The sequence below is a fragment of the Mustela lutreola genome, chromosome 3 (genome assembly GCF_030435805.1).
Source record: "Mustela lutreola isolate mMusLut2 chromosome 3, mMusLut2.pri, whole genome shotgun sequence".
Lineage (NCBI taxonomy): Eukaryota > Metazoa > Chordata > Mammalia > Carnivora > Mustelidae > Mustela > Mustela lutreola.
In genome coordinates, this window is record NC_081292.1 from 922,589 (window position 1) to 949,030 (window position 26,442).

The 26,442-nt window shown below is 67.6% G+C and overlaps 2 protein-coding genes across 8 annotated transcripts in view; one reads left to right on the top strand and one right to left on the bottom strand.

Moving 5' to 3' along the window:
* Positions 1 to 19,503, top strand: SCRIB (scribble planar cell polarity protein). Of its 7 annotated transcripts, none has more exons than XM_059168682.1 (38): positions 1 to 542; positions 1,500 to 1,617; positions 1,742 to 1,820; positions 1,912 to 2,001; positions 2,102 to 2,158; positions 2,266 to 2,329; positions 2,438 to 2,512; positions 2,581 to 2,725; positions 3,106 to 3,224; positions 3,416 to 3,615; positions 3,704 to 3,870; positions 3,984 to 4,114; positions 4,206 to 4,331; positions 5,008 to 5,154; positions 5,279 to 5,656; positions 6,252 to 6,314; positions 6,658 to 6,747; positions 7,202 to 7,279; positions 7,821 to 8,144; positions 8,248 to 8,307; positions 8,411 to 8,665; positions 8,998 to 9,108; positions 9,206 to 9,499; positions 9,603 to 9,791; positions 12,944 to 13,024; positions 15,201 to 15,311; positions 15,395 to 15,442; positions 15,617 to 15,691; positions 16,707 to 16,769; positions 17,413 to 17,520; positions 17,609 to 17,768; positions 17,878 to 18,007; positions 18,107 to 18,298; positions 18,386 to 18,528; positions 18,605 to 18,642; positions 18,767 to 18,841; positions 18,987 to 19,038; positions 19,124 to 19,503. In XM_059168682.1, exons 1-38 carry the CDS (start codon positions 384 to 386, stop codon positions 19,267 to 19,269), a joined length of 4,941 nt encoding a protein of 1,646 aa, XP_059024665.1. In that variant the 5' UTR covers positions 1 to 383; the 3' UTR covers positions 19,270 to 19,503. The 7 variants fall into 7 exon arrangements, with proteins under 7 accessions (XP_059024665.1, XP_059024664.1, XP_059024667.1 ...); XM_059168681.1 differs by having other exon boundaries at positions 2 to 542; positions 8,248 to 8,328; XM_059168684.1 differs by lacking the exon at positions 18,767 to 18,841 and having other exon boundaries at positions 2 to 542; positions 8,248 to 8,328.
* The window catches only part of IQANK1 (IQ motif and ankyrin repeat containing 1), a 24,976-nt gene continuing 18,030 nt past the window's right edge, over positions 19,497 to 26,442 (bottom strand). Inside the window, exons 6-15 of the mRNA XM_059168671.1 lie at positions 21,934 to 22,334; positions 21,646 to 21,837; positions 21,442 to 21,567; positions 20,978 to 21,117; positions 20,849 to 20,903; positions 20,614 to 20,706; positions 20,335 to 20,443; positions 20,153 to 20,249; positions 19,943 to 20,077; positions 19,497 to 19,877 (exon numbers count right to left, since the gene is read on the bottom strand). Coding sequence (XP_059024654.1) covers positions 19,574 to 19,877; positions 19,943 to 20,077; positions 20,153 to 20,249; positions 20,335 to 20,443; positions 20,614 to 20,706; positions 20,849 to 20,903; positions 20,978 to 21,117; positions 21,442 to 21,567; positions 21,646 to 21,837; positions 21,934 to 22,334 — 1,652 coding nt within the window. The 3' untranslated portion in view covers positions 19,497 to 19,573. The remainder of the gene's footprint in view (positions 19,878 to 19,942; positions 20,078 to 20,152; positions 20,250 to 20,334; positions 20,444 to 20,613; positions 20,707 to 20,848; positions 20,904 to 20,977; positions 21,118 to 21,441; positions 21,568 to 21,645; positions 21,838 to 21,933; positions 22,335 to 26,442) is intronic.

A 26,442-nucleotide genomic window follows, 5' to 3' on the forward strand; every position in this document is an offset into this window, starting at 1 on the left:
GGCGGCCGGCGGTTGTCGGCGGGGCAGTCCGGCGGGCAGCGGCGGCTGTTCCGGCTGCGGCACAGCGGCGGAGGAGCGAGCTGGGCGGGATGCGCGGCCGCCGTCGCCGTCTCCCCAGACTCTGAGCGCAGGCCGGGCCGCGCCCACCCGGGCCCCCGGCCCCCGCCTCGGCCCACCGCCGCCCCTCGTCTTGACCCCAGCTCGGGCCGCCTTGGGCCAAGCGTTCCGAGCGCGGCCCGGGCCCAGCGCCGCCGCCGCCGCCGCCCCGCCCCTCCCCCGCCCGGCCGACCCCGGCGCTCATGCGGACCGAGCCCCGCCCCCCGGCCGAGCCCGCCGCCCGAGCCCGCGTCTGAGCCCGCGCCGCGCGCCCGCCCGCCCGCACCATGCTCAAGTGCATCCCGCTGTGGCGCTGCAACCGGCACGTGGAGTCGGTGGACAAGCGGCACTGCTCGCTGCAGGCCGTGCCCGAGGAGATCTACCGCTACAGCCGCAGCCTGGAGGAGCTGCTGCTCGACGCCAACCAGCTGCGCGAGCTGCCCAAGGTGAGCGGCCGCCCGCACCTGGGCGCCGGCCTCGCCTGCCTCGGGCGCTGGCACCAGGTGGCAGCGGGCGGCGGGGCGCGGCGGGGTCGGGGGGCCGCGGGGGCCGGAACCTGAGCCGCCAGGTGGGGACCCACCTGCCGCGCGGCGCGGGGGGGCGGGCAGCCCCGCCTGCTGCTCGGCCTGCTCTCGGCCCGGCCGCGCTGGGGCGGCGAGCTCTCCCCGAGGCGGGTCCGCAGGTTCTCCGCCTCTGCCGGCTGCTGCGCGTCCTGGTCCGCTCGGCGGGGGAGACTAAAGGAAGCAGGTCATAAAAGGATTTCCTTTCTGGAGACAGGGTGCTCGGTGGCCCCGTGCCTGGGGGCTGTGTGCCACAAAGGGTGTGGCCCACCGGGGCTTGGTTGGGGGGGCTCTGTCCCTTGCCGTGTGCAGGAGCCTCGGGGATGACAACCTGTGTGCCTCTCGTTTCCTGCCTTTTTTTTCTTGTCAAGTTCTTGCCACAGATGCGGGGCAGGGAGGTCGGGTGCTGTGGCAGAAGGCACTGTGGGTCCTGGCGGGCTCCCTTCCTGGGTGGGTAGGAGAGGAGCTCCGGGGGGCGAGGGCAGTCTTGGGGGAGCACACAGGGAAGGAAGAGCCGCCGGCTGGGGAGCAGGTGAACTTCTCAGCTGAGATCTGGGCTCACGAGGTCGGCCATATGGCAAGACGGTGGCAGAGGAGGCATCTGAGGGGACGTCGAGAGACCGGGTACCAAAAGTTAGCAAAGTGGAAGTGTAGCAAGGCATGGGTACAGGCTTTTCTCTTCTTTTCTTGCTGCAGACGGGGTTGATGAGGCAGGACCCTGGGTTCTTGTGTGGCCTGGAGCAGGCAGAGGCCCACGGGGTCCGTGGCTTGTGATTGGTGTCAGCTCTGGAGGGGGCTTTGCTGCAGAGTCCGCCCTCCCCTGACCCTGCTTCCTGCCCACAGCCCTTCTTCCGACTGCTGAACCTGCGCAAGCTGGGCCTGAGTGACAACGAGATCCAGCGGCTGCCCCCCGAGGTGGCCAACTTCATGCAGCTCGTGGAGCTCGACGTGTCCCGGAACGGTGAGGGACCCGGCGCGGGGCGGGGCTGCAGCTGCGGGCTGGCAGGAAGGGCTTTGAGCGCGTGGGCGCTCTGCGTGCGTCTCCATGGTGACCCTGTCCTCTCGGTGCCCCTCTCTTCTCGCAGACATCCCCGAGATTCCCGAGAGCATCAAGTTCTGCAAAGCTCTGGAGATCGCGGACTTCAGCGGGAACCCCTTGTCCAGGTGGGTGGTGGCCGCGGCAGGGGGCAGTAGTGGGCCTGGGGGCCTCCACAGCCCTGTCCTTGACGTCTGGGATCCCCTTCTCCTGGTGCAGGCTCCCCGAAGGCTTCACTCAGCTCCGCAGTTTGGCTCACCTGGCACTGAATGACGTGTCCCTACAAGCGCTGCCCGGGGACGTGGGCAAGTGGGTGCCTTCCGGGGGGCGGGAGGGACAGGCTCAGCGCCCCCCCCCCCCCCCCCGCTGTGCTTGCTTCCTACACGCCTCACCCGGATCTCTCTTTCAGCCTCGCCAATCTGGTGACCCTGGAGCTCCGGGAGAACCTGCTGAAGTCCTTGCCTGCGTGAGTGGGCGCGGGTCCCCCCCCCCCCCCCCAGCCTCTGCCTGCGCCTCGATCCTAGGGCGCCTTGGGCCACGTGGCCCCGGCAAAACCTGCGGTTTGTTCCGCAGGTCTCTGTCTTTCCTGGTCAAGCTGGAGCAGCTGGATCTGGGCGGCAACGAGCTGGAAGTACTGGTGCGGAGAGGCGGGGCCATGGTGGGCGGGGCAGGGCCACTGAACCTCAGGCCGTCCCTCCAAGGCCGTCCCTCCAAGCCCGTCCCCTGTGCCCATCTGTTATCACAGCCTGATACCCTCGGGGCTTTGCCCAATCTCCGTGAGTTGTGGCTAGACCGGAACCAGTTGTCAGCACTGCCCCCGGTGAGTGAGGGTGTGGGAGCCCCTACCTGGCGCCCGGCCATCCCCTGACCCTCCGTGCCTGCCCTCAGGAGCTGGGGAACCTGCGGCGCCTGGTGTGCCTGGACGTGTCGGAGAACCGGCTGGAGGAGCTGCCGGCAGAGCTGGGCGGGCTGCTGCTCCTCACAGACCTGCTGCTCTCCCAGAACCTGCTGCAGCGGCTTCCTGACGGCATCGGTCAGCACTGGCCTGGGCGCGGGGAGGGGCGTGGCTGGCCATGAACCTCGGGCGGGGGCGAGGGGGGGACCATGACCCCACCTGGGTTCCTAGAAAGGCCCCAAGAGGGGGAAAGGACGCCAGGGCTCGGGGTCGGGGTGACCGGGTGCCGCGGCTGAGGAGCCGAGGCGTCTCACGGGGCCGGGTGGGGACGGTGAGCAGGAGCGGGCTCGCAGGTGCGCTCACCTGTGCTCTCTGGGGCTGGGGAGCTCGATGGACGGCGAGAGCAGGAGGATGGGGTAGGCGGCAGGGAGGGGCGCTGCCCTCTTCCGAGCTGGGTGCTGCCTGGGTGCTGCCCTTCCCCCCACTCAGCCCTTGGCACCACGTGTCCCTGGCCCCAGGTCAGCTGAAGCAGCTGTCCATCCTGAAGGTGGACCAGAACCGGCTGTGCGAGGTGACCGAGGCTATCGGTGACTGCGAGAACCTGTCCGAGCTCGTTCTCACGGAGAACCTGCTGACGGTACGGCCGGCCTGGCAGGACTAGGGGTGCGAGGCTGGGGTGCCACCATGTGGCGGGAGGCCGCTGGCAGGAGGTGCTCGGCGGGAAGCGGTGGGTGCAGTATGGGGGTGGGGCCGCCCTGGGGGGCGCCCGTCCCCTTCTGAAGCCCAGAAGGTTTCTGCCGACCCCCGGCCCGCCCTTTCCCTGGCCAGGCCCTGCCTCGCTCGCTGGGGAAGCTGACCAAGCTGACCAACCTCAACGCGGACCGCAACCGCCTCGAGGCGCTGCCGCCGGAGATCGGAGGCTGCGCGGCGCTCAGCGTTCTCTCCCTGAGGGACAACCGCCTGGCTGCCCTGCCGCCCGAGCTCGCCCACACGGCGGAGTTGCACGTGCTGGACGTGGCCGGGAACCGGTGAGTGCCCGCCTGCCCTGCCCAGCCCCCGCCGAGCCGACCGTCCCCGCCGGCCGCCGGCGCGCTGACCGTGCCCTCCGGCCGCCAGGCTGCGGAGTCTGCCGTTCGCGCTCACGCACCTCAACCTCAAGGCCCTCTGGCTGGCCGAGAACCAGGCCCAGCCGATGCTCCGGTTCCAGACCGAGGACGACGCTCAGACCGGGGAGAAGGTGCTCACGTGTTACCTGTTGCCCCAACAGCCCCCGCCCAGCCTCGGTAGGTTGCTGGTGATGGGCTGGCAGGGGGAGTGCGAGCCTGCAGGGGGAGTGCGGTTGGGGGCGTGTCCGGCCCCAGACAAGCCCAGCCGCACTGATGCTGGTTTCCCGCAGAGGACCCGGGGCAGCAGAGCAGCCCCTCGGAGAGCCGGAGCGACGTCCCGCCCAGCCGCGTCAGCGTCATCCAGTTTCTGGAGGTCCCCGCGTGCGGTGATGACGCCGAGGGAGCTGCTGCCGAGAAGCGGGTATGGCGGGGGGCTTCCTGGGCGGGCTGCCTCCTCCCTGCCCTCCCCTGACCCCTGCCTGCCCCACCCCGCGCCCTTGTGCATGCCGCAGGGCCTGCAGCGCCGAGCCACGCCTCACCCCAGCGAGCTGAAGGTCCTGAAGAGGGGCGTGGAGGAGCGCCGAGGAGAAGCCCACTCCCGCCGGCCGGAGTCCGGCTCGCCCTCGCCCCTGGAGGAGGTGCCTGTGGGAACCCGCTCGGCACAGGGGGGACGCCGGCCCTGCAGGCTCGTACCTTGCGGGAGCCCTGAGCGTCTCGTCACCCTGGGTGTGGGGCTTTGAGGCCCCAGGGTGGCTGGGGGTGCTGTCCGGGGCCGAGCGCCCCTCTCCCACGGGGCGGGGTCGTGTTGCACAGGGGCTGTGGGGGGAGCATGTGGCATACAGATGTGCAGGGGCAGCCCGAGGCGCCCGCGTTCTTGGTGGCCCGGGGGACGGAGAGCGAGGGCCGGGGGTGCTCATGCAACCAGCGGGGGCAGGGTCGGCTCTGGCGTCGGGAGCGCCCGCCCCATCCTGGTCCCTTGGAGGCTTCGGGCCACAGGGGCCGGGAAGGGAAGCTTTGGGATCCCGAGGGAGAGCTGGGCTTGTAGGGCAGGTCCCCCTGGCCCGCGAGGCTGCTGTCTGCAGCTTGTTTGCAGTGTCCCGCGCCCGTGAGGCCCCAGACCTTCCCCAGACGGGAGCGCGTCTCCTGGGAGCCCATGGGCCCTTGTCCTTCGGTTGTCCGGGGGAAGGTCTGCGAGGGGCCGTGGCACACAGCTGTTGAGTTGGTGGCGGTGTGGCTCCCCCGCGAGCTGGGACGGCCGGCCCCCGCCTGTGCAGGGCGCAACCCGTGGACTGAGCCGCGCTCGCTCCGCTGCAGGACAAGAGGCTGAGTACCGAGTCCGGTGTGAGCGAGGACTCACAGCCATCTGCCAGCACAGCCTCCCAGGGAGAGCCCGAGGGCCCAAGCCTGCAGGAAGCCGCCCCCGGGCCCCAGGAGGAGGCCACAGAGGAGAGTTACGAAGAGGTGAGGTTGGCACCGGGGGCCAGGCAGACATGGGGGGTGGGGGCCGTGCGCACGCGGCTGGGCCTCCTGGGGGCTCCTCCCGGCCCCGAGCTTGGGGTCCCTCCTCACGGCCGGCTCTGTTCAGCCCACGGTGCGCTTCGCGGAGGACACGCTGCTGCTGCCTCCCGCGGAGGATGGTGAGAGCGAGGAGGCGCCCTGGCCCCTGCCTGGCGGGAGACAGCGCCTCATCCGCAAGGACACGCCTCACTACAAGAAGCATTTCAAGATTTCCAAGCTGCCCCAGCCCGAGGCCGTCGTGGCCTTGCTGCAGGGGGCGCAGCCTGATGGTGAAGGCCTCGGAGCGCCCTCGGGCTGGCACAACGGGCCCCACGCGCCTTGGGCTCCGCGGGCAGAGGAGGAGGAAGAGGAGGAGCCCGAGGAGGAGGAGGAGGAGGCCGTGGAGGCCGAGCCGGAGGAGGAGGAGGAGCAGGCGGCGACCCTGGTGCCCGCGCCCTCTGTGAAGGTGGGTTTCTGCTCACAAACCTACTTGGGCTGGGCTGTGCCAGCTCCTCCTGATCGGGCCGCGGTCCATGCTGGGCTCTCCGGCAGTTGGCACAGCAGCTCTGGGTCCACGTCCCAGGCCTGGCAGACACCCCCAAGGCCTGCTGACTCCAGGGTCTCCCTGGGCTGCGTTTGGACTGGGGTCCCGGGGTTTGGCAGCCGCGCGTTGCTGCCTGGATTCCTGCTTTGTTTTGGGTCCTCCTCAGAGCTTCCTTTGGGCCACTGTGGCCCCTCAGGCCAGTCCTGTCCCTGGCTGCTCCCTGGGGACATGGTGCCCCGACTCTTCTGTGCATCTGGCGTCGAGCTTACATCCGGAGCATGGGTGTGAGGCTGTGGCAGCTAAGGGGACAGTCAGACACGGCCTCTGCCCGCTGCAGGGTCCCCCACCCCTCGGACTCTGCCCCCTTTGGTGGTGGCGGCCACACTTGGGGGCTGGAGGGGAGGGGCTGGCTGCAGTGGTGGCGGTTTCGTGTGGTGCTTCCTGTCCCTGCTGCTCGCGGGGGGCCGGCTGCAGCGGTGGCGGGCGTGGCTCACTGCATGCTGGTCCCGTCCGACAGGGGGTGTCGTTCGACCCGGCCAATAACCTGCTGATAGAGCCTGCGCGCATTGAGGAGGAGGAGGTCTGTACTCGCTCTCTGCTTGTGCTCCGGGTCCTGGGCTGTGGGCTCTCGCGCCTCCTAACCCCTGCCCCGCAGGCCCGTCCGTGCTGCTGCCCCCCTCCTCGGGTGGGGCCAGGGTGCCCTCTGATGCGGATGGACGGATGGACGTGGCGTTGGGGCCTGGGAAGGCAGCCGGTCTTGTCGGGGTGCCAGGGCGTCTCGGGATCTGCGGGGCTCCGAGGCGGCGTCCGGGCGGTGCCCTGCCGCACGGGGCTCCTCTGCTACTGGGCAGAGCCAGGCCCTCCTCGCGCCGTGCCAGGCCCACAGGCAGCCCCCGGACGGCCCACGTGTGTTCTGTTTGCAGCTGACGCTCACCATCGTGCGGCAGACGGGGGGCCTGGGTATCAGCATCGCCGGCGGCAGGGGCTCTACACCCTACAAGGGGGGTGACGAGGTGAGGGGCCGTACCCTTTTCCCAACATCCCTCTCTTTTCCCCAAGAGCTGGTCATGGCTTTGAGGGTTTTCCAGCCGCCCCTTCAGACCTCCCGGCTTGCTTCGTTCTGGGCCCCCTGCCTGCCGGCCCAGGACCAGCTCCATGGCTCAGAGGTGGTGCGGGGCGCTGGCGCTCTCCTCCGCGCTCTGCCTCACTCCCGTGTTCGACCCTGTTGGGTTTGGGGTTGCAGATCGTACCTGGAGACTGACCTGAGCCCTCTGGCTCCGTGGGCCTGGCCGCAGTGAGCCTGGCCCATGACAGCGCTGGCCCATCCTCTTCTTCCCGTGCCCCTGGGCGTCTCTGCAGGCTCCACGGGGGGTTTCCAGGCCTTGGCCAGCTGCTCCCCCAGCAGAACAGGACGGGGCCCTCTGCGGCCTCCGTCCTCCCCCCTGCTCAGCCCCACTCATTCCCCAGGGTGTGTTCATCTCCCGGGTGTCCGAAGAGGGCCCTGCAGCCCGGGCCGGGGTCCGAGTGGGTGACAAGCTCCTCGAGGTGAGTCAGGGACACGTCTCAGGTTTCACGCAAAGGGCCCTGGCTGTGTTTGGAGCAGATGCTGCCCCTGGAGGCTGGCCAGGGAGGTGGTCAGCCGTCCAGCAAGCTGGGTGGGAGGTTTAGTCCTGCCCTGGAGCCTTGGCAGGTGTGTCGGGAGGGCTCCAGGGAGACCATGTGCTTGTGCTGATGCGGACGCACCAGGATGGAGCCTGAGGATCTGGAGGGGCCCACGGACAGGCGGTGGGACAGGAGCCTCACCGAGCCGGGCTCAGATAGCCAGGGCCCTCGGGTGTCCTTAGTTGCGGGACTGCTTCGATGGGGAATAGGTGGCAGGGGTTGCAGGGCTGGGGACCTAGGTGTGGACCAGCGGGAAGGGCACCCTTGTGTTCCCATCAGCTGGCTCGCGTCCTACCCTGCCCGCACCCCCGGGGGCCGCTCAGGCCATGGGCATGGTGAGCCCACCGGGAGCCTTGTCCGCACAGGGGTGCATAGAGCACTCACAGGGCTGTGGCCCTGTCCTGATGGGCGTCGGGCTTCGCAGGTGAACGGTGTGGCCTTGCACAGCGCCGAGCACCACCAGGCTGTGGAGGCCCTCCGGGGCGCGGGCAGCACCGTGCGGATGCGGCTGTGGCGGGAACGCATGGTCGAGCCCGAGAATGCCATCACTGTCACGCCTCTGCGGCCTGAGGATGACTACAGCCCCCGGGAGTGGCGGGGAGCCGGCCTGCGCCTGCCCCTGCTCCAGCCAGAGTCTGCTGGGGCCCCCCGCCAGCGCCATGTGGCCTGCCTCGTGCGCAGCGAGAAGGGGCTGGGCTTCAGCATCGCCGGCGGGAAGGGCTCCACGCCTTACCGGGCCGGTGACGTGGTGAGGCAGCTGCGGTGTGGGGAAGGGGGTCTTTCGGGGCCAGGGGGCAGGACGGAACTTGGACTCACTGTGCCTGGCTCTCCCCCCCGCCCCCCGCCCACAGGGCATCTTCATCTCCCGCATCGCAGAGGGGGGCGCTGCCCACCGGGCGGGCACTCTGCAGGTCGGCGACCGTGTCCTCTCGGTGAGTGGGGGTAGGGGGGGCCTGCTCACTGCCCCTCCGCTCCACTCACCACAGGGCACCCTGACTGGCCACACTCTTGCAGATCAACGGGGTGGACATGACTGAGGCCAGGCACGACCACGCCGTCTCCCTGCTGACCGCCGCTTCCCCCACCATCGCCCTACTGCTGGAGCGGGAGGCCGGGGGGCCCCTTCCCCCCAGCCCTCTGCCACACTCCCCCCCGCCCCCCATTGCAGCCACCACCGCCGTGGTCACTGCCACCCCTGGGGAGTCCGGGCTGCTGAGGCTGGCCCCTGGCCTGCCAGCTGCTGCCTCAGAGGGGCCGTACCCGGTGGAGGTAAGACCCCAGGCTTCTGCCTGCCTGTACCCTAATCCCCCGTAAAGTTTGCTGTGGTGCATCCGCCCCTCAGGTGGGAAAGCGGGTGCTTCTGGGCTCTGCGCCCTCCGCTCTGGGGCCCTGTTTCGTAGGTTGCTGAGTCCCCATGTGGCCTTCTGTGTGCTCGTGTGCTGTGAGGTGGCAGGGATGCCCCCGCCTCCTCAGCCCCCCACCATCCCTGACAAGCTGACTGCAGCCACCTAGGCCCGATGCCCTCTGAGCTGGAGAGGCCCCGCTTTGCTGCTGTAGCGGGTTCATCCCAGCCAGCCCCTCAGGCCCCTTGGTACCCACAGGAGATCTGCCTGCCGAGAGCCGGGGTCCCCCTGGGACTCAGCATTGTCGGGGGCTCTGATCACTCCAGCCACCCGTTTGGTATCCAGGAGCCTGGCGTCTTCATCTCCAAGGTAGATGAGGCCCCACAGGCATTCCCGTGCTGGGAGGGCCCAGCCTGGCTGCGGGGCAGCAAGGCCTCCAGCCTGCTCAGCATCCCCCTCCCGACAGGTGCTCCCCCGGGGCCTGGCTGCACGCAGCGGCCTTCGGGTTGGGGACCGCATCCTGGCAGTGAACGGGCAGGACATTCGGGAGGCCACGCACCAGGAGGCTGTCAGTGCCCTGCTTCGGCCCTGCCTGGAGCTGGTCCTGCTCGTGAGGAGGGACCCACCACCCCCAGGCATGCGGGAACTCTGTATCCAGAAGGCCCCCGGGGAGAAGCTGGGCATCAGCATTCGAGGGGGCGCCAAGGGCCATGCAGGGAACCCCTGTGACCCCACAGACGAGGGCATCTTCATTTCCAAGGTGAGGCCCCTCCTCGGCCATCCCCGCAGCACCCAGCCGCTCGGGGAGGGGACGAGGGCCCGGGTCCTGGCGGATCCTGGAGCGCGAGGCCCGGTCTCTGCAGGTGAGCCCCACGGGAGCGGCCGGGCGCGACGGCCGGCTGCGGGTTGGGCTGCGCCTGCTGGAGGTGAACCAGCAGAGCCTGCTCGGCCTGACCCACGGCGAGGCAGTGCAGCTGCTGCGGGGCGTCGGCGACACCCTCACCGTGCTCGTCTGCGACGGCTTCGACGCCAGCCCCACAGTCCCGGCCGAGGTCAGTGCGTGTGCGGCTCGGCTTGCGTGATGAGGGACCGTGTGCATGCCGGGGGGGCGGGGCGCCGCAGGGTCAGGCTGCGCTCCTGGATGCCTGCGCTTGACAGCACACTGAGCCTTGGGCGGAGTCCACGAGAGCAGGTGTGTGGTTGAGCCGGGCAGCATCTGGGCAGGGGTGAGGGGGCTCTGAATCCGACGCGTGGTGAGGCCGCGGCCCTGCAGGATGGCGCCTTCGGACCCAGCCAGGGACCCCCAGCCTGTCCAGGGCCTGTACCCTGCTGGCGGCTCCTCCCCAGACGGGGTACTCCCTGGGACCGTCTGCCTCAGATTAGCCATTCCGGGTGGGGTGTGGGGGCACCAGTGTCCGGCCCCCCAGAGCCCTGACCCTCGGCCTGGCCTGCATGCTGAGCGGCTCTGGCTTCTGAGCCTCGGCGTCCCCTCCGCGCAGGAGGGCCCCCTACTCCCCACGCAGTCCTTCCTTGCCCACTGCTGTCCCCGGAGCCCCCAGGTGGAAGCTGACGCGGCCACTCCTGCCCGCAGCCCACACAGGCCCCCGAGGGCTCTTCACCTGGAGAGGGACAAGGCGATCACTGCAGGTTGGCCTGTGGGGGGGTGTTTGGTCCCTGAGGTGGGGGTCACCGCCGACAAGGTTTATCTGTTGTCCTGTGTCCGCTGACGGGAAGGGAGCCCACGCTCTGGGCCTGGACACTGTGCTGGGGGCCTCGTGCCCCCACGTCCGTCTTCACGGGAATCCTGGTGGTTTCTGGGCCTTGAGTTTCTCTTGGGCCTTGAGGCTGGGCCGAGGAGTCCCAAGGACGCCTTTACCTTTGTTGATCTCTTACGTGTGTTCAGAGGTGTTTCGATGAGCGCGTTTGCTGATTTTAAAGCTCTCTCTGAAGAGAAGGAAGAAAACCGCTGCACGGCGGAGGGTGTGAGCCCCGCCGGGTTCCAAGTGGGGTGCACGCACTTGGCTGTGCCCCGCGGGCGGCTGCCGGGGGCTTCCCAGCACAGTGGCCAGCAGGCCTGGCAGCCCACCTTGGCTTCTGCGGAGTTCGTGCGGGAGGGCGTCCTGGGGACCAGCGGTGGGCAGATCGGCAGGCCTGCCCCGTGTGCCCCCATCCCCGGCCCCCAGCTTGGGCGCCCGCATACGTCTGTCTGTCTGTCCCGTGATTGCCTGTCGGGCTTTTGTCTCATGGGATGCACGTGGTTTTGTCGCTTGTAATTTGTAAGATTGGTTTCTTTGAGGGTTTAGAAATCTGAGTTTTCTATGAATTACGTCTTCTAATCTTGTCCTTTGTGCCTTGTGGACTTGGGGTTTCCCTTTGGAATATCTCCCCGTTCCCCAGGCCCTCCCTACCCTACGCCATCATGCGCTTCCTTTGTCCTCCGGGACTTGCACTTGGCTGGACGGCTGTGTTGCGTCAGCAGTGGGGACCCTGCTCCCGTCGTCCCCGCGGGTTAGGAACATGGCGCCTCCCTCACGTGCTCCTTGGGTCGTAAATACAGTTGCTTTCCTGTGTGCTTTGATCCCTAATTGGTCACATTGCCGGTTTTTCCTATTTTATTTACTTTTTAAAGATTTTATCTGTCTGGCAGAGAGAGACACAGCGAGAGGGAACACAAGCAGGGAGAGTGGGAGAGGGGGAAGCAGGCTCCCCGCCGAGCAGGGAGCCCGATGCGGGGCTCGATCCCAGGACCCTGAGACCATGACCTGAGCTGAAGGCAGAGCCTTAATGACTGAGCCCTCCAGGTGCCCTGGTTTTTATATTTTAAAAAAAATTCCAGAGAAGCGAGTTCTCTCTGCCAGATGAGCCCGCCGGGTTCTCTGACAAGTCCGCGGGGCCTGGACAGTTACCTTTGCTTTCAGAACACGTTTCCCGCGGGGCCGCGCTTTCCCCGGCACGTCCACGCCTCGCTCTGCTTTCCGTACTCCTGCTAAGCTGCTTGGAAACCCTGCGTCCCGGTCAGGCCCTGCCGGTCGCTCCGGGAGCCCGGTGTCAGGGGACCGTGAGGGCGGCCAGTGGCCCTGCCTTGTGCCGACTTGAAGGGGCCGTTTCAGCGTGCACGTGGCTGTTGGCTTCTGTGTCTGAAGCCCCGGGGCGGGGGCAGGACACTTGTACGGCTCCGCTCGCCGCCCCCCACCCCGGTTCTCCCTAAACTCGTCTCCTCTGCCGGGTTTTTCCCTTGTTGAATGGGAGCGCATCTGACCCTGTAGGAGTCCGGGTTTGCCGAGAGTCTAAGGTCTGCTTGGGTTCAGAACTCAGGGCTTGCCTGGGCAGAACATGTGTGCACTTGCTGGCCCTGTTCCGTGGCCGGGGCCTCCTCGGGCACCTGCACGGCCTCGCAGACCCAGCCGGTGGGCTCGCCTGGGCTCTGTGCCTCCTCTCAGCGCTCCAGGGAGGCTCCGACCGAGGAGCCGCCCCCCGCCCACCAGCCTGTGCGCACTGGACGTGGGCGCGCTCCGCTCATGTCCTTGGCCTCCGGCTCTCACTGGCCAAAGCGCGTCTCACCGGCGCCCCCGGAGAGCTGGCGCCCCGTCCTCACTCCCCTGCCCTCCTCGTCTCGCGCAAGGGCAAGGGCACGGTGCTCCCCGCGCCTCCTCTGGGCCCCGCTCCCTGCAGGGGGCACCTCCCCCCAGCTTCGCCACCCGGACCTGCAGGACACCCTGGTCCCCTTCATCTTGTCCATGTTCTCGGGACTGAGCTGAGGCCCGGGAGGTCTGAAGTGTTTTTCTCTTGCTGAATTCGCGGGTCTGTATGTTCTGCATGTTGGTGCTCAGTGCCCCCAGGGGGCGTGCAGCTGTCTGTTCAGCCTGACACGTGTCACTTGACAGCTTCCTTGCTCTCCGGACTGCGCAAGTGTCCAGGTGCTTCTTGTCCCAGCCCTGGAGCTGGCCATTTCCAGGGGTCCCCGGCACTGAGAGCCCGGCCGGGTCTGGGAGCCCTCGGAGCCTGGAATGTGGATATTTCTAGAAAGAGAGAAGCCGCTAGTTTGTACTGTTATTTGTCAAGTAGGCTCCATGCCCAACGTGGGGCTAGAACTCCTGACCCCGAGATCAGGGGTCACAGGCGTCTCCAACTGGGCCAACCAGGCGGGCAGGGTTTTCACTAACTTGTGATTCTTATGTGTGTGTCTCTTTTTCTCATACTGAAGTTCTTTCCAAGTAACGTGATCCTAACTAACGATTCAAAGTGCAGTAGCAACGTTACCGCTAAGGAGGCCTCTGAGAGCGAGGTAAGGTCCCGTGTCCCTGAGATTTATTTATTCACTGGGACGCGTCACCAAAATACCGAGTCTTCAAGTCACGTGAAGTAGCTCTGTGTGTTACGGCACCAACTTGGTATACAGTCGGCCTTGCTTGTTTTCAGGTCTTAAGGATGGTTTCAAAGATGGGTTTTGTGCTGGAGTGCGCCTTTACGTGGTCCCAAGCCCAGACCACAGCCGGCTCTTGCGAGGAGTCCGATGGCCATCCCCACGCCCCACTCCGATCCGTCGTGGGGTGCGTTTGGGGTTCTCTTGCCGTTGTTGCTTTTCTTTTAAGATTTTATTTGAGAGCAAGAGAGCAGGAGCAGGGGGAGCAGCAGAGGGGGCGGGGGAAGCAGGCTCCCCGCTGAGCAGGGAGCCCGATGTGGGGCTCAATCCCGGGACCCTGGGATCATGACCTGAGCCGAAGGCAGAGGCTTCACCATTTGAGCCACCCAGGCGCCCCCCATTCTTTGTTTTTGCAACACACAAATACATAAGATGACGTTCACCTTGGAGGAGAGCGGTACGAACAGGCCGCAGACTCCCTCCGAGGCCTCGCGCACAGCATCCCCTCGGGCCGGGGGCGCACGACCATCTGGCTGCCCCGTCTCCCTCGTCTGCCAACCCTGACCGAGTGCAGGGTCCCCGGGCCACACAAGACAGGCTTCAGGGGCGTAGCTCTGCTGGGATGACCGCCGCCGCCTGAAGCCCACTGACCGGGCGTACAGGTGGCGGTGTGTCCCGTCCTCAGCAGCCTTCACGGGCTGTCGCCCTGTTTCCCACCGCAGAGTGGCTCTTTCCCCCTGTGAAATCCGTGTGGTGTTTTGTGGGGTTCCCCGTCCCGTTTCCCTCACGGGTGCAAGCAGCACGGTGGCGGCCGCAGCTGGGTTCTGACTCGGGGCTCCTTCCCCACGCTGAGGGGCTTCCCCGTTGGCTGGTGTGGCGCCTCCCGGGGCCGGTGTGGCGCCATAGCTGCTGGTTCTGTGTCCCTGGCTCGTGCCCCGGTCTCCCGCACAGCCCCACGTCCTGCTTCGCCAGGGAGCACTGGCTCCGCTTGGAAAGTGGTCTTTAGAAGCCAAGGTCTGGGCCTGGGGCCTCCGCGCAGCCTGAGGCCAGGAAGCGGGAGCAGCTCCCACTCGCGAAAACCAGAGCGCACGCCCTGCCCCGCGGGACAGCCCTTCCCTGTGCACGTGCAGCCTTCCCTGACGAGAGAAACCGGGCGGCGGCCTCCTGTGGGTCCTTTCCGCTCTTCTGGGCTGCGCACCTTGTCCTCCCCGGACCGAGGGCCCTGCCACGCCAGGGCCTCCGTGCAGCCTTTTGCCCAGCATATTCCAGAAGGTGGGAAGGTGGGTTCCTTAGTGTTGTTGAATTTGCTTCCATCAGAATCGCGGCTGTCCCCGCTGAGCCCTATCTCTAGGTCATTGTCCACAGCTCACGGCGGTCGCACCCCCGCAGGAGCAGCCCCATCTGCCGCGACTATCCCCATGTCTGCTCGATGCCTTCAGCCTTGGGCTCCCTCTCCCAGCTGGGGGCCCTCCTGGCCTTGCTTCCTGGGGTGCCACCACCGCGTTCTCTCTCGCACTCGGCCTTTCTCAGTGGCCGCCGCACCGGGTCTGTCTCTCAGCCACCCCGTCCGTGGGGGCCATTCCCGTGGGGGAGGGGGTCTTCCATGCCGCCCCCCACTCTGGCTCCTGCTCTCAGCCAGGCCGAGATGTCGCCCTCGTCTGTGTGTTCGTCACCCGTGATCACTTTCAGGGTTCGCGGTCACAGCACAGTTTGTGGGTGGGACACGTGGCCTCCTTCCCTAGCCCTGGTGGCCGGACCCGCGGGCTCTCCCTGCTTAGAGCCGCCAGGCTTCTCCTGCATCACAGCCTTTATTTCAGAGTCCTTTCTGGGTGCTGCAGATTCCAGAAACAGCCACCAGGCGCCCACGGCTCAGTGTCCACAGTCGGCCTCCCTGCTCTGCCCCATGCTGGAACGGCCCCCAGTGCCTGTGACGTGCTTCTGTGACCCATAGCCACCCCGTGTTGCAGACAGGGTTATGGCCAGCGGCACCGCTCACAGACCTCCCTGCCCCGGCGGCCGCCACGGCTGGGGCTCCAGCCAACAATTGGAGGGGACCCCGAGACTGGGGTCCCCGCCCTCAGCCTGCTCCTCTCCTCAGGTGTCCCCAGGCGTCATCGCCAACCCCTTCGCAGCAGGCCTCGGCCGCCGGAACAGTCTGGAAAGCATCTCCTCCATTGACCGTGAGCTGAGTCCGGAGGGCTCCGCGAAGGTCAGAAGCGCCTGCAGCTGGCAGCCCCGGGGCTAGGGAGTCCGAGGCCAGCAGCCCCTGACCGGCATCCTCTCTGCCCACAGGAGAAGGAGCTGCCAGGACAGACGCCACCGTGGGGACTAGAGGCCGTGGTGAGTGTCTGGCTGCCCCCCACCCCCCATCAAAGAACCGCGGGGCCTGAGGGCGGACACAGTGCGGCGGGTGGCAGGTGGCTGCAGGCCAGTCTTGGTGGCATCATTCCCCACTAGCCCCCCCGCGCGGGTGCAGGCCCAGCCCCTCGCAGCACTGTGGATTCTGCCCCCCAGGGCCTGAGCTCGGAGAGCCTCAAGCTGGACTACCGCACTCTCGCCGCTGTCCCCGGCGCCGGCAGCGTGCAGAGGGTCAGTGTCCGAGTCACGTCCCTGGCCTGCTGTCCACCTCCCCATCTGAGCTCTGTCCTGCCCCTGCCCGAGCCCCCGCTCGCCACTGAGACCCTGGGCCATGGGGCTTGCAGGCAGGGCCTAACAGGGGACACACGACATGGGCGCCCACGGCCGGAGCTCTGCCTCCTGATCTGGCCCAAGTCCCTCTTCGTTCTGGAGCCAAGCCCTGAGGCAGCAGAGGGCTCAGCCCGGGTCCCGGGAAGCCCCCACCTCACCCCAGACTCACCAAGCCGGCTGCAGAGTGGGGAACACGGGCAGCCAGAGGCCCCGGCGGCCTTTGGGGGGGTGGGTCATGGTGGGCTTGGGCGGGAACAGCCTGGAGCAGCTCCAAGAAGCCAGGGAGACCAGGGCCAGGGGTGGGGGCGGCAGGCACCGGGCAGGATGAATAGTTGGGTCTCATCCCTCCCCCATGAGCTGTGAATAGCCCTCCCAGAGGCTGTGTGCAGCCGGCTGTCCTCCAGAGGCCTTCAGGGAGGCGAGTGGCCGCCCACTGGGCTCTAGGAGGCACCGCAGGGAGGGTGGGGGCTGTGCGGGAAGGGCCTGTGGGCTCCAGTGCATCCTCCAGCAGCCAAGTGGGGAGGCCGGGGAGGGCTGGGGGCCTACCTCTGGGCTGGCAGAGGGCAGTCGGGGCCTCCCTGGCTCACCCCCGTCATACCTTCGGGCGGGTAGCAGGGGAAGCTGCTCATGGAACAGCTGCCCCCCCCCGCCGCCCCCTGTGTGGGGAGAGCCTCTTTCCTGTCTCCCTTGAACAATCGGGGCAGAAGAGGGGAGCCTGGCGGACTCCCAAGTCCCTTAGGGAAAACAGTTTCATGCTGGCTGACCCGTGGTTAGGCCATCGTGCACCTGCTCTGGGCTGGGCTTGGTTGGGGAATGGAGCAGCAGCTTTGGGCAAACACCCCCTACCCCAAGAGCTCTTCCTCGTGGGGCCCCAGCCTTGCCTGTCCCTCACCCCAGCACTGCCTGACCCCTGCAGGTACAATCTGGGGCGACAGGAGGGAAGACGACGGAGAGCCACTGCTCCCCCAGCTGCCAGCAGGTGCGTGGGGCGCCCCCACCCAGGGAGGGGGCGCCAGGGGACGGCCCCTGCCCCCCAGCTGCCCCTCCTGTGAGGGCACAGCCTGTGAGCACTCCCCCAGCTAGAGGTGCCTGGCAGGGCGGGGGCGGGGGGGGGCCGGCTCCCTGTGGCTCCTGGACAGAATAGGGGCTCAGGGCTGCCTCACCTCTACCTGCCCACTTGTGCCTGAGTCCCTGGGGGCCAGCGTGGTCCTGCTGAGGCCCCCGGGTCTGCTGCATGGGAGGGCCAGGCCAGGGCACTCCCACTCTTACTGCCCGTGGTGGGGAGTAAGCACAGGCAGGCTGGCAGCCTCTGCCCCTTCTCAGCAGACGGCAGACTGGGGAGTGTCGGCCCTGTGCCCCTGGACACCCACCCCGGCCGCCGCTTCTCTGGCCCCGCACCACCCCACCCCCCAGCCCTTTACCAGAACCCCAGTGCCACCTCCTGGTCCCCGCCCCTGCCTGTTGCTGAGAAGCCTGGCTTGGGCTTGACCAAAGGCTCTGGTCCCCAGGGATAGAGGGGACCCCACTTTGAGGGTATTCGGGCCCACAGGGCACGGCAGTCAGAGGCAGCTGCAGGGACAGCTGGCCTGGCCCTGCTCGGCTCACGTGTGGCCCCTCCCCAGCCCCCAGCCCCACCCTCCCCCGATGCACTGCCCACCAACGTGAAGCAGGCCTACAGGACCTTCGCCGCTGTGCCTGGCCCGCACCCACTGCAGGACACCCCCACCCAGGTACGCAGTAGGCAGCCCGCCCTTCGGCCGCGAGGGCCTCTAGGCCGCGTGCCCGGAGGCGCCAGGTCTCAGGACCCACTTCCCACAGCCCCCCACTCCCGGGGCCACGGCCTCCCCGGAGCAGCTGTCTTTCCGTGAGCGGCAGAAGTACTTTGAGCTGGAGGTGCGGGTGCCCCAGGCTGAGGGGCCCCCGAAGCGCGTGTCCCTGGTGGGTGCCGACGACCTGCGTAAGATGCAGGAGGAGGAAGGTAGGTGGCAGGTGGGCGGGCAGGAGGGCGGCCACGTGGGCGGGCAGGAAGGCCCGGGCGGACGTCCCTCCTGACGCCCCGCACCGCCCCCCCCCCCCCCCGCCCGCAGCCCGGAAGCTGCAGCAGAAGCGGGCGCAGCTGCTGCGGGAGGCCGAGGAGGCCGAGGCCGGCGGGCTCGCCCTGGACCTGGATGGGGAGGAGCAGGAGGAGCCAGCGACCTGGGCCAGTCCTGCCGCAGGGTAAGCTGAGCTGAGTGGGGGGTCCCCCGCCATCTGCCAGGTGACCTGCGCTGGCTGCACCCCACCCACCGGCCCCTCCCGCCCTGTCTCCCTTCCCAGGCTCAGCCCCTCGTCCCCCCAGCCTCCCGGAGGCAGTGCCCCGGTGCGCACGGCCAAAGCCGAGCGCCGCCAGCAGGAGCGGCTCCGCGTTCAGAGCCCGGAGCTGTCCATGCAGGTGCCCGATCGGGCTCTGTCCCCTGCCGAACGGCGAGCCCTGGAGGCCGAGAAGCGTGCGCTCTGGAGGGCAGCGAGGTGAGGCCCTGGTGGCCCTGTGAGGCCGAGCCCAGCCCCACGGTCACACCACCGGCCCGCCCAACACCGCCTCCCCTTGGCCCGCAGAATGAAGTCCCTGGAGCAGGACGCCCTCCGTGCCCAGATGGTTCTCAGCAAGTCCCAGGAGGGCCGGAGCAGGCGCGGGCCCCTGGAGCGGCTGGCCGAGGCCCCCTCGCCTGCACCCACCCCGTCACCCACCCCCGTAGAAGGTCTGTGGCCGGGCAGAGGCGGGGGGCCCGCCCCACAGCTCAGACCTCTCCCAACGCCCACTTCTTATCCCCTCAGACCTTGGGCCCCAGACCAGCAGCTCCCCTGGACGTCTGGTGAGGAGCCACAGCTGTTGCCTGCCCTGCACCCCTCCCCAGACTCCCCTCCCCTCCCCCCTCCCCCCTCCCCCCTCCCCCTCTTCACGCTCTCTGCCTTTCTCCCTCACGCTGTCCTTCCAAGGCCTTGTCTGGGAGGAAGTTTGACTACAGGGTGTTCGCAGCCCTCCCTTCTTCCAGACCTGTCCATGACCTGCAGGTACCAGGCCCGTCCGCAGGACAGCCGCGCGCACCTGCTAGCCTGGCCGTACCCCTCTCTCTGCCTGTCTCAAGGCCTGTGGGCGCGGGGACCCCCACTCAGGCTCTTGGGGGCGGTCCTGACCCCACCCTTCTCCCCCTCGCAGTCCCCAGACTTTGCTGAGGAGCTGAGGTCCTTGGAACCGTCTCCCAGCCCTGGTGAGTCGACTGGCTCGGCCCCGGGGCGGCGCTCAGGCTGACCGCCCACCCCCATCACTCACGGCCTGCCTGCCTTGCCCACCAGGCCTACAGGAGGAGGCTGGAGAAGTGGCCGTGGTGCTCCTGGGCAGACCCTCGCCGGCCACCGCAGGCCCCGAGGAGGTGACACTGTGCAGCAGCCGGCGGCCCGTGAGGCCTGGACGCCGTGGCCTGGGCCCTGTGCCCTCCTAGAGGCTCCTGGTGCCTCCTCTCGACTTGGGGAGGGCCCTGCCAGCCGCACCGCCACCCTGACCCTGAGTCTTTTAACCTGGGTGTTAGCGTTTTCAAGAGACCCAGCGGGAGTTCCGGCCGCTGACTAACCGCCCCTCCCCGCCGGGACCCTTCGGCAAGACTGTAACTAGTGACGTTTGTACAACCAAAGACTCTATTTTGTGATTTAAGAGGAATAAAATTGACTACATTTTACTTCCTGTCTATCCCTCTGTCTGCCGCCACAAGGCTGGGCCCGTGCCCCGCTCAGCGAGCTCCCGAGGCCCTAGAGGCCCCCGCCGGGTAGCAGCACCCGCACGGGGAGAAGCACCTGCAGCTGCTCCGTCGGCGGCCACTGGGCCTTGGTGACGAAGATGACGCGGAAGCGCCCCAGGCGCGCGGGCTGGAACTGCGAGGGGCTGTACTCCGGCCCGTCGGCCGGCCGCAGCAGCGACAGGTAGCGTTCCTGCTCCAGGATAGCCCCGCCCAGCAGCTCCTGCGCCAGCCCCGGCCGCACGGCCTCCAGCTGCTGCTGCACCACGGGGAACAGGTCCGCCTCGCACAGGTCGAACACCAGCGGCTTTCCGTACCTGCCGGGCGCGCAGTGGGTGAGGTGTCCGGCCCGGGGGAAGCCCTCCCAATGCCTCCGGCCTACCTAAGTGCCCCCAGCAGCGCCAGCCGGAGCCTCTCTGGCCGCAGGTGCGCTGGGTTCACCGCAACCACATAGTTGGTGTCCTGGTAGCGCAGGAAGGTGGCCGCCTGGCCCGAAGGGTCGATAACAAGCGGCCACCTGAGAGTGGTCACCAGGTCACTGCTGCCCACCCAACGCCTCTGGCCGCCAACCCACCCAGCCACCACCACTGACCGGCCGTCGGCGCGGATGCGGCCACCCACGTCCTTCATGAGTACGTCGTGCAGCTCCGGGACCTGGCATTTCAGCCCGGGCATCTCTTCCTCCCCGCCTATGGGGGAGTCACAAGTGGGGCGGGCCACTGATGGGAGGACCCGACGCCCACACCCCCTCCCTGGGCCCGGCACCCTGCCCACCCTCCTGCGTCTGCTCCCGAAGCTCCAGCCTGGCCATGGCTAGCGCCTCCGCAGCCTCCCGGGCCTGCAGCCGCAGTCTGTCCACTCGGGCCTCTGCATCCTTGATGGCCTGCACGAGAGGAAGGGCCTGGCGCTCCGCTCAGAGTGAGCCTACGCCCCTCCAGGTGGGGCAGCCCAGACGCCCCCAAAGGCCGCTGCTAGAAGGTGGCGCCCACGCTCTGGAGGGGGACGCAGGCAGGCCGGCCGTGGAAGCCTGGGCCCGAGAGGGAGACCACTCACCTGCAGGGTGAGCTCGGCCCGGTGCGGGTCCCTCCATCCGCGCTCCTCGTGTTCCCTGGTCCTCCGGTTGAGCTCACAGTAGGCCTGCTGCAGCTGGACACGAGGGCCCAGGCGGGGCTGTCGCGGCATCCTCCAGACCAGCTCCATCCCACAGAGGCCAGAGGCCAGCGGCCTGCAGGGCATCCCCCCACCCCACCCCACCTGTCCCCACCTCCCGGGGCCTGGGCCCGCTCACCTGCGTTTGCCGCTGGTGCTGTGCCTTCGCCAGCTGTTGTACGTTGAGGTTCATGCTGGCAGGGAGAGCAGCCCAGTCATCGGAGGCCCTCCCCGCCACCCCCCACCTCTCTCTCTCCCCAGGGCACACCGCCTGGCCTCTGCCTCCTCCTGCTGCTCAGCCTCCCGGGCCTGGCGTTGCCTCTCAGCATCCATGCTCTGGAGCATGGCATCCGTGAGGTACAGGTCCCACGACTGCAGCACACGGGCTACAGTGTCCAGGGAGGCCACCTAGGGATGGGTGACACTGGCCAGGAGCTCAGTGCCTGGGCTCCAGCCCCCCCCCTCCCAGTTTACAAAAAAGGGCCCCAACTGGCAGAATCACGCCCCCAAAGCCATGACCATCACAGCACAGCTGCCCCCAAAATGAGATACCCAGGGGTCCTCTGGGCCTCTCCCTGCCAAGATCACACAGTCTCCACGTCCCTCTCCGGACCCCTCCTCCTCCCTCCTCACCCTCGCGGGCCAGTGCCCCAGGCCCCCTGCAGGCAAGCCGGGCTCTGAGCCTCAGCCCAAGCTGCCCACGCCCTGCCCGGGCCGCGCTCGTGCGCACACCTGCTGCGGGGTGCTGCCGTCATCCGCGTACACCCGCGGGTCCGCTCCGAGCCTCAGCAGCACTTCCACGGCCTCCAGGTGCCCCCCGAAGGCTGCTCGGTACAGCGGCGTCCGGCCGAAGGCGCCCTGCGCGAGGGGCTCCTGAGCCTGGCTCCGCGGGGGGCGGCCGTGGCGCGTGGCCCCCAGCCCCGGCCCGGCACCCACCTTGCTGTTGGGGCTGGCGCCCTGCTCGGCCAGCAGCTGGATGGCCAGGGGCTGCCCGCCGGCCGCCGCCTCCGACAGCGGCGTGTTCCCGCCGGCGTCCTCGCTCTCCACCAGCGCCACCCGCCGCCGCCGCCGCTGCGCCGCCCCCGCCTCGTCGTGGCCCAGGCCCTCGCGGGTCAGCAGCTCGTCCGCCTGCGCGCGGCCCGCGTGAGCGCGCGGGAGCCCGGCCGCCCCGCCCCGCCCCGCCCCGCCCCCCCCCCCCCCCCCCCCCCCGCCGCCGCCGCGCACCTCCCGCAGCACCGCCCGGATCTCGCCCAGGTCGCCGTCGAAGGCCGCTTCCCGCAGCCGCGCCCCGCGCCGCCGCTCCTCCCGCCGCCGCCGCTCGGCCGCCTCCGCCGCCGCCCGCCGCCGCCGCGCCGCCTCCTGCTCCCTGCGCACCAGGGCCACGAAGGCCTGCGGGCACACGCGGACCGAGGAGCCCCCACCCGTGCGCGCACCGGCCCCCGGGGTTCCGGGCGTCCCGGCCGCCCCCACCGCCGCGCGGCCCGGCCTCACGTCCCGCTGCAGCTGCTCCATCCGCTGCCGGTAGTCCCGCCGCTCCCGCCGCCGGCGCGCCAGCTCCCTCCGGGCCAGCAGCCGCCGGAAGGCGCACTGGATGACGGTGGCCGCTCGGTCCTCCGCGTCTGGCCCTGGCAGGGAGAGGGGGGCTCAGGGGTCCCGGTCCCATCCGAGCGGCCTCCAGCAGCCACTGGGGCCTCCCGTTCCAGGCGCGCCAGGTCTCCGGGTCCACATGGCACGTGCAGCGCGCATCCCACCCAGCCAAGGGCCAGACACGGCCTAAAACCCACAGAGGCAGGGGTGCCCGGCCAGCTCGGGTGGTGGAGCCTGCGACTCTCCATCTCACGGTTTTAAGTTCGAGGGTGCCTGGGGGGGGGGGGGGTCAGTTGTTAAGCATCTGCTTTGATCAGATCATGACCCACATCGGGCTCCCTGCTTGGTGGGGAGCCTGCCTCTCCCTCTGACTGCCTCTCCCTCTGCCTGCTCCTGTTCTCTCTCTCAAGTAAATAAAATCTTAAAAAACCAACCAACCAACCTCAGGGAGGTAAGTTCAAGCCCCACATTGGCTGCAAAGATTCCTTAAAAAAATAAAATCGTTAACATCTACACCTCAGGCCACGCAGCAGAGAGCAGAGGAGGAGGTGTGAGAACTGAGCCAGGAGCACAGGCAGGCCCAGGGCTCCTGACCTTCCCCAGCCCACGGCAGCGACCCCTGGAGACCCCAGCTGCGGAGGTCCCGCTGGAGAGCCGACAGGGGACCTGAGGCATGGTGAGGAATGTGGCCCCTGGCGGAGAAGCCCCGGGCACCCCCACAGGACCCTTCCCCCCCAGAGCCAGAGGCCCCCACAGTGTTCAGGCACCCGTGTGCCAAGGCTGGGCCGGCCAGGCCGAAGTGGGGGGTCTCTACCCAGCAGCCCACTGGGACTCAGAAGAGAACACCCAGGTGTCACCTCCCCACACACCAGCCCCAGCGCAAGGTCTGAGCGTGAGGTAGAGCTCTGGGCACCGCCTGCACCAGCCACGGGTCTGCACCAGGCCCCACAGGCGCTCTGCCCACCTGAGGTCGGGTTGGTCAGCTTTTGGGCTTCTGTGTGCCTTTCTTGGAAACAGGGCACTGGGGGCAGTCACAGCCCACAGGCCTGTTCAGCTGTCTGATCCTGGAGCCTCGCGGGCTCCGGAACCATCCTAACTGCTCCGCGCGCTGCTGCTGTCCTCCAGGCGTCACAGGGCCAGTGACGGCTCTCAGTGGGAGAAGGGCCGGGCCAGGCGGCAGGGACCATAGCGGACGGCACGGCGACCCCACGGAACCAGTCCACGAGGCCCCCCTCCGCAAGCCGTGGCGGAGCCTCAGTGGGACTCAGGGAGACAAGAGCTCGGAGACAAGGCGAGGCGGCGCAGATGCGGCCGCGGAGGGAGGGGCGCTCGGGGGGCGCCCGGCCCACGCACCAGCCGCGCCGCACCAGCCGCGCCAACTGGGCGGTGACCATGGGGGACGTGAGCAGAGGTGCGCAGCAGGGGAGACGGGGCTGTGAGGATAATTAGAGACGAACTTCAGAAAAATTACCTGGGGCCTCCGGGGGGCTCCGTCGGTGAAGCCTCCGCCCTCAACTCCGGTCATGATCCCAGGGTCCTGGGATCGAGTCCCGCATCGGGATCCCTGCTCGTAGGGGAGCTGCTTCCCCTCTTCCTGCCTCCTGGCCCTCTTTCTTTCTCTCATGAATAAAATTTCTTTTAAATGTTCCTGATATAAATCTTAAGGGTGACAAAAATGTACAAGGAATCAGGAATCCTGGCACCACTCGTGCCCCAGCCAGGCCGCTGAGCCTTAGGAAGACAGAGCAGCGCCGGCACCCGGCCCGAGGGGGACGCCACGGCGGGGTCTCCTGGGACGCTTCGCCTGCCACGGCAACGGTGAATGTGGCAAGCCGGTGTCCGCGGGATTCTGACGGGAAGCAGCTGGAGACCACCCGGGGCTTCTCCTCCGGCCTCCCCACTGACAGCACCAGAAAGACGACACAGTGACTCCGTGTGGAGTCCGCGTGGAAGCCACAGGGAGTGCAGGAGGGAGGGCCCTGCCCAGGAAGGTGGGCTTCACCCCGGAGCACGCACGGCGGGGGGCCCACAGCCGAGGCCTGGGCAGACCACCGTGCCCAGCGGGCACCACCCACGTGCCAGCCGGAGTGCTCAGGAAGCCCTGGGTTTGGGCTCGCAGAGCTGAACTGATAAAAGTACAGAACGCAGCTTTGTATGCACACACGCGAAAAGATTTGTTGTTTATCTGAAATCCAATGTAAATGCGCACCCTGTGTCTTATCTGGCGGCCAGATTGGGTAGAAATCCTGAAGAACTCCGTTTCCGGGAAATGACCGCCCTCGTGGGCACAGACGGCCCAGCTGCAGGCCACTCAGCCCTTGATGGGGGCAGGGCGTCGTGCAGGAGACTGCGCCCGCACCCGTCGGGGGCTGGGAAAAGGGAGAGGAAGAGAGGGAGTCCCAAGCGGACCCCCAGCTCAGCACAGAGCCCGGCACGGGACTGGATCTTGACCCTGAGCTCACGAGCGGAGCCGAAGTCGAGAGTCAGATGCTTGACCGGCTGAGCTACCCAGACGCCCCCCAAAACGTTTACTATGTAGCGTGCAGCACCCCCAAGATAACCGGGCAAGTGCAGAAACACGTCTGACCCAAACACGAGGAAGACGGACAAGAGGAGACCCGGACGGATGGAGCGGACGCGCCGCTCTCGGAGGCCGACTTCAAGGCACGAGTTCAGGGAATTAAAGATTACAGTTTGGGCGGAGCACGGAAACTGAAGAACCGACGGCAAGTTCAAGAACGTGAACATACAGGAGCTGGACGGGTGAACCTGGCGGCATCAGACGCGGCCGCGCTCGGACGCACGGGAGCCCCGGAGCTGGAGCGCGAGGCCCGTGGGGGCGTCAGGTGCGGAGGCGGGGACCGGTCGGAGGCACAGGGGACTCGCGCCGCACAGGGAAGAGGGCGGGAGTGGAAGAAACTTCTCAAAACTCGCCGGCGCCAGGTCACAGCGGTGAGAAACGCTACCAGCAAAATGGCTAAAAACAGAGCACAGCAGCGAAGTCCTTCCTGAGTCCGGAGGGCGCCGGGGGCTCCGTCCGCCCAGCGTCCGCGTCTCGGGCCGGGATCTCAGGGCCCGGGGTCGAGCTGGCCTTGGGCTCGGCGCTCCGCAGGGAGCCTGCGGGACGCGCTCGCCCTCTGCCCCTCCCCCACTGTCAGTGCGCCTTCCCTCTCTCTAAAGTGAATAAATCCTAAAGAAAATAAACTGCTTACAGGAGAAAAGATACATTACCTCCAAAGGGGTAAAAAACAAAATTAAGGCGCACCTGGCCGGCTCAGTCGGCGAAGCCTCTGCCTTCAGCTCAGGCCATGATCCGGGGGTCCTGGAACCGAGCCCCGCGTGGGGGGCTGCTCAGCGGGGAGCCTGCTTCTCTCTCCCTCTCCCTCTGCCTCTTCCCCATCTGTGGGTGATCTCACGCTCACTCTCAAATAAAATTTTTTTTAAAAAGTTAAGGCGAAATAAACCCACCTTTGGGCAAACAGAACCTAGAGGGGCCTGGGCAGCTGGCCTTGCTGGGGTCATGAACAGAAAATTAAAAAAAAAATACGCTTTTTGAATATAGCTGGACTAAGCTGAAAATCAAATAAAAAATTAGAGATACCCATATATTTAGAAATCCTGACGTACAACTTACAATAGCCCACGTGTCAGAGGAGAAAGGAGGAAGGACTCGGCCACGAACGTTCGTGACCACGCCCCGCGGGGAAGCCGAGCGCGGGGGGCTCGACCGTGCATCCGGCCCCGGGGGAGATAGCTCCTCTCTACTTTTTTTTTTTTAAATTTAGTTATTTATTTTGCAGAGGGGCAGAGGGAGAAGGAGAGTCTCCGGCAGACTCGCGGCTGATTGCAGAGCCCGACGGGGGCTCAGTCCCACCACCCTGAGACCACGACTTGAGCCGACACCACGAGTTGGGTGTCGGACCACTGCGCCACCCAGGTGACCCTAAGCTGGTTCTCTTAAAGCAGGAAGCGGGCACTGGAGACCCGGCCCACCCGGACCAGTTCAGACAGGGGTAGTGGAAGGCAGGCCACAGCGCGGCAGGCCCCACGCGGGGACAGGGCCCTGGGCTCCAGGCGGAGGCTGGGGACGGTGGCCCCAGGAGACCTGCTGAGCCGTCGGGGTCACCCTCCGGGACAGACTGAACC

Coding starts and splice junctions, on each gene's coding strand:
- SCRIB (XM_059168681.1), top strand. CDS start 384: ATGCTCAAGTGCATCCCGCTGTGGCGCTGCAACCGGCACGTGGAGTCG. Junction 1,618..1,741: donor GCTCGACGTGTCCCGGAACG/GTGAGGGACCCG, acceptor CTCTTCTCGCAG/ACATCCCCGAGATTCCCGAG. Junction 8,666..8,997: donor AGGGGCCGTACCCGGTGGAG/GTAAGACCCCAG, acceptor TGGTACCCACAG/GAGATCTGCCTGCCGAGAGC.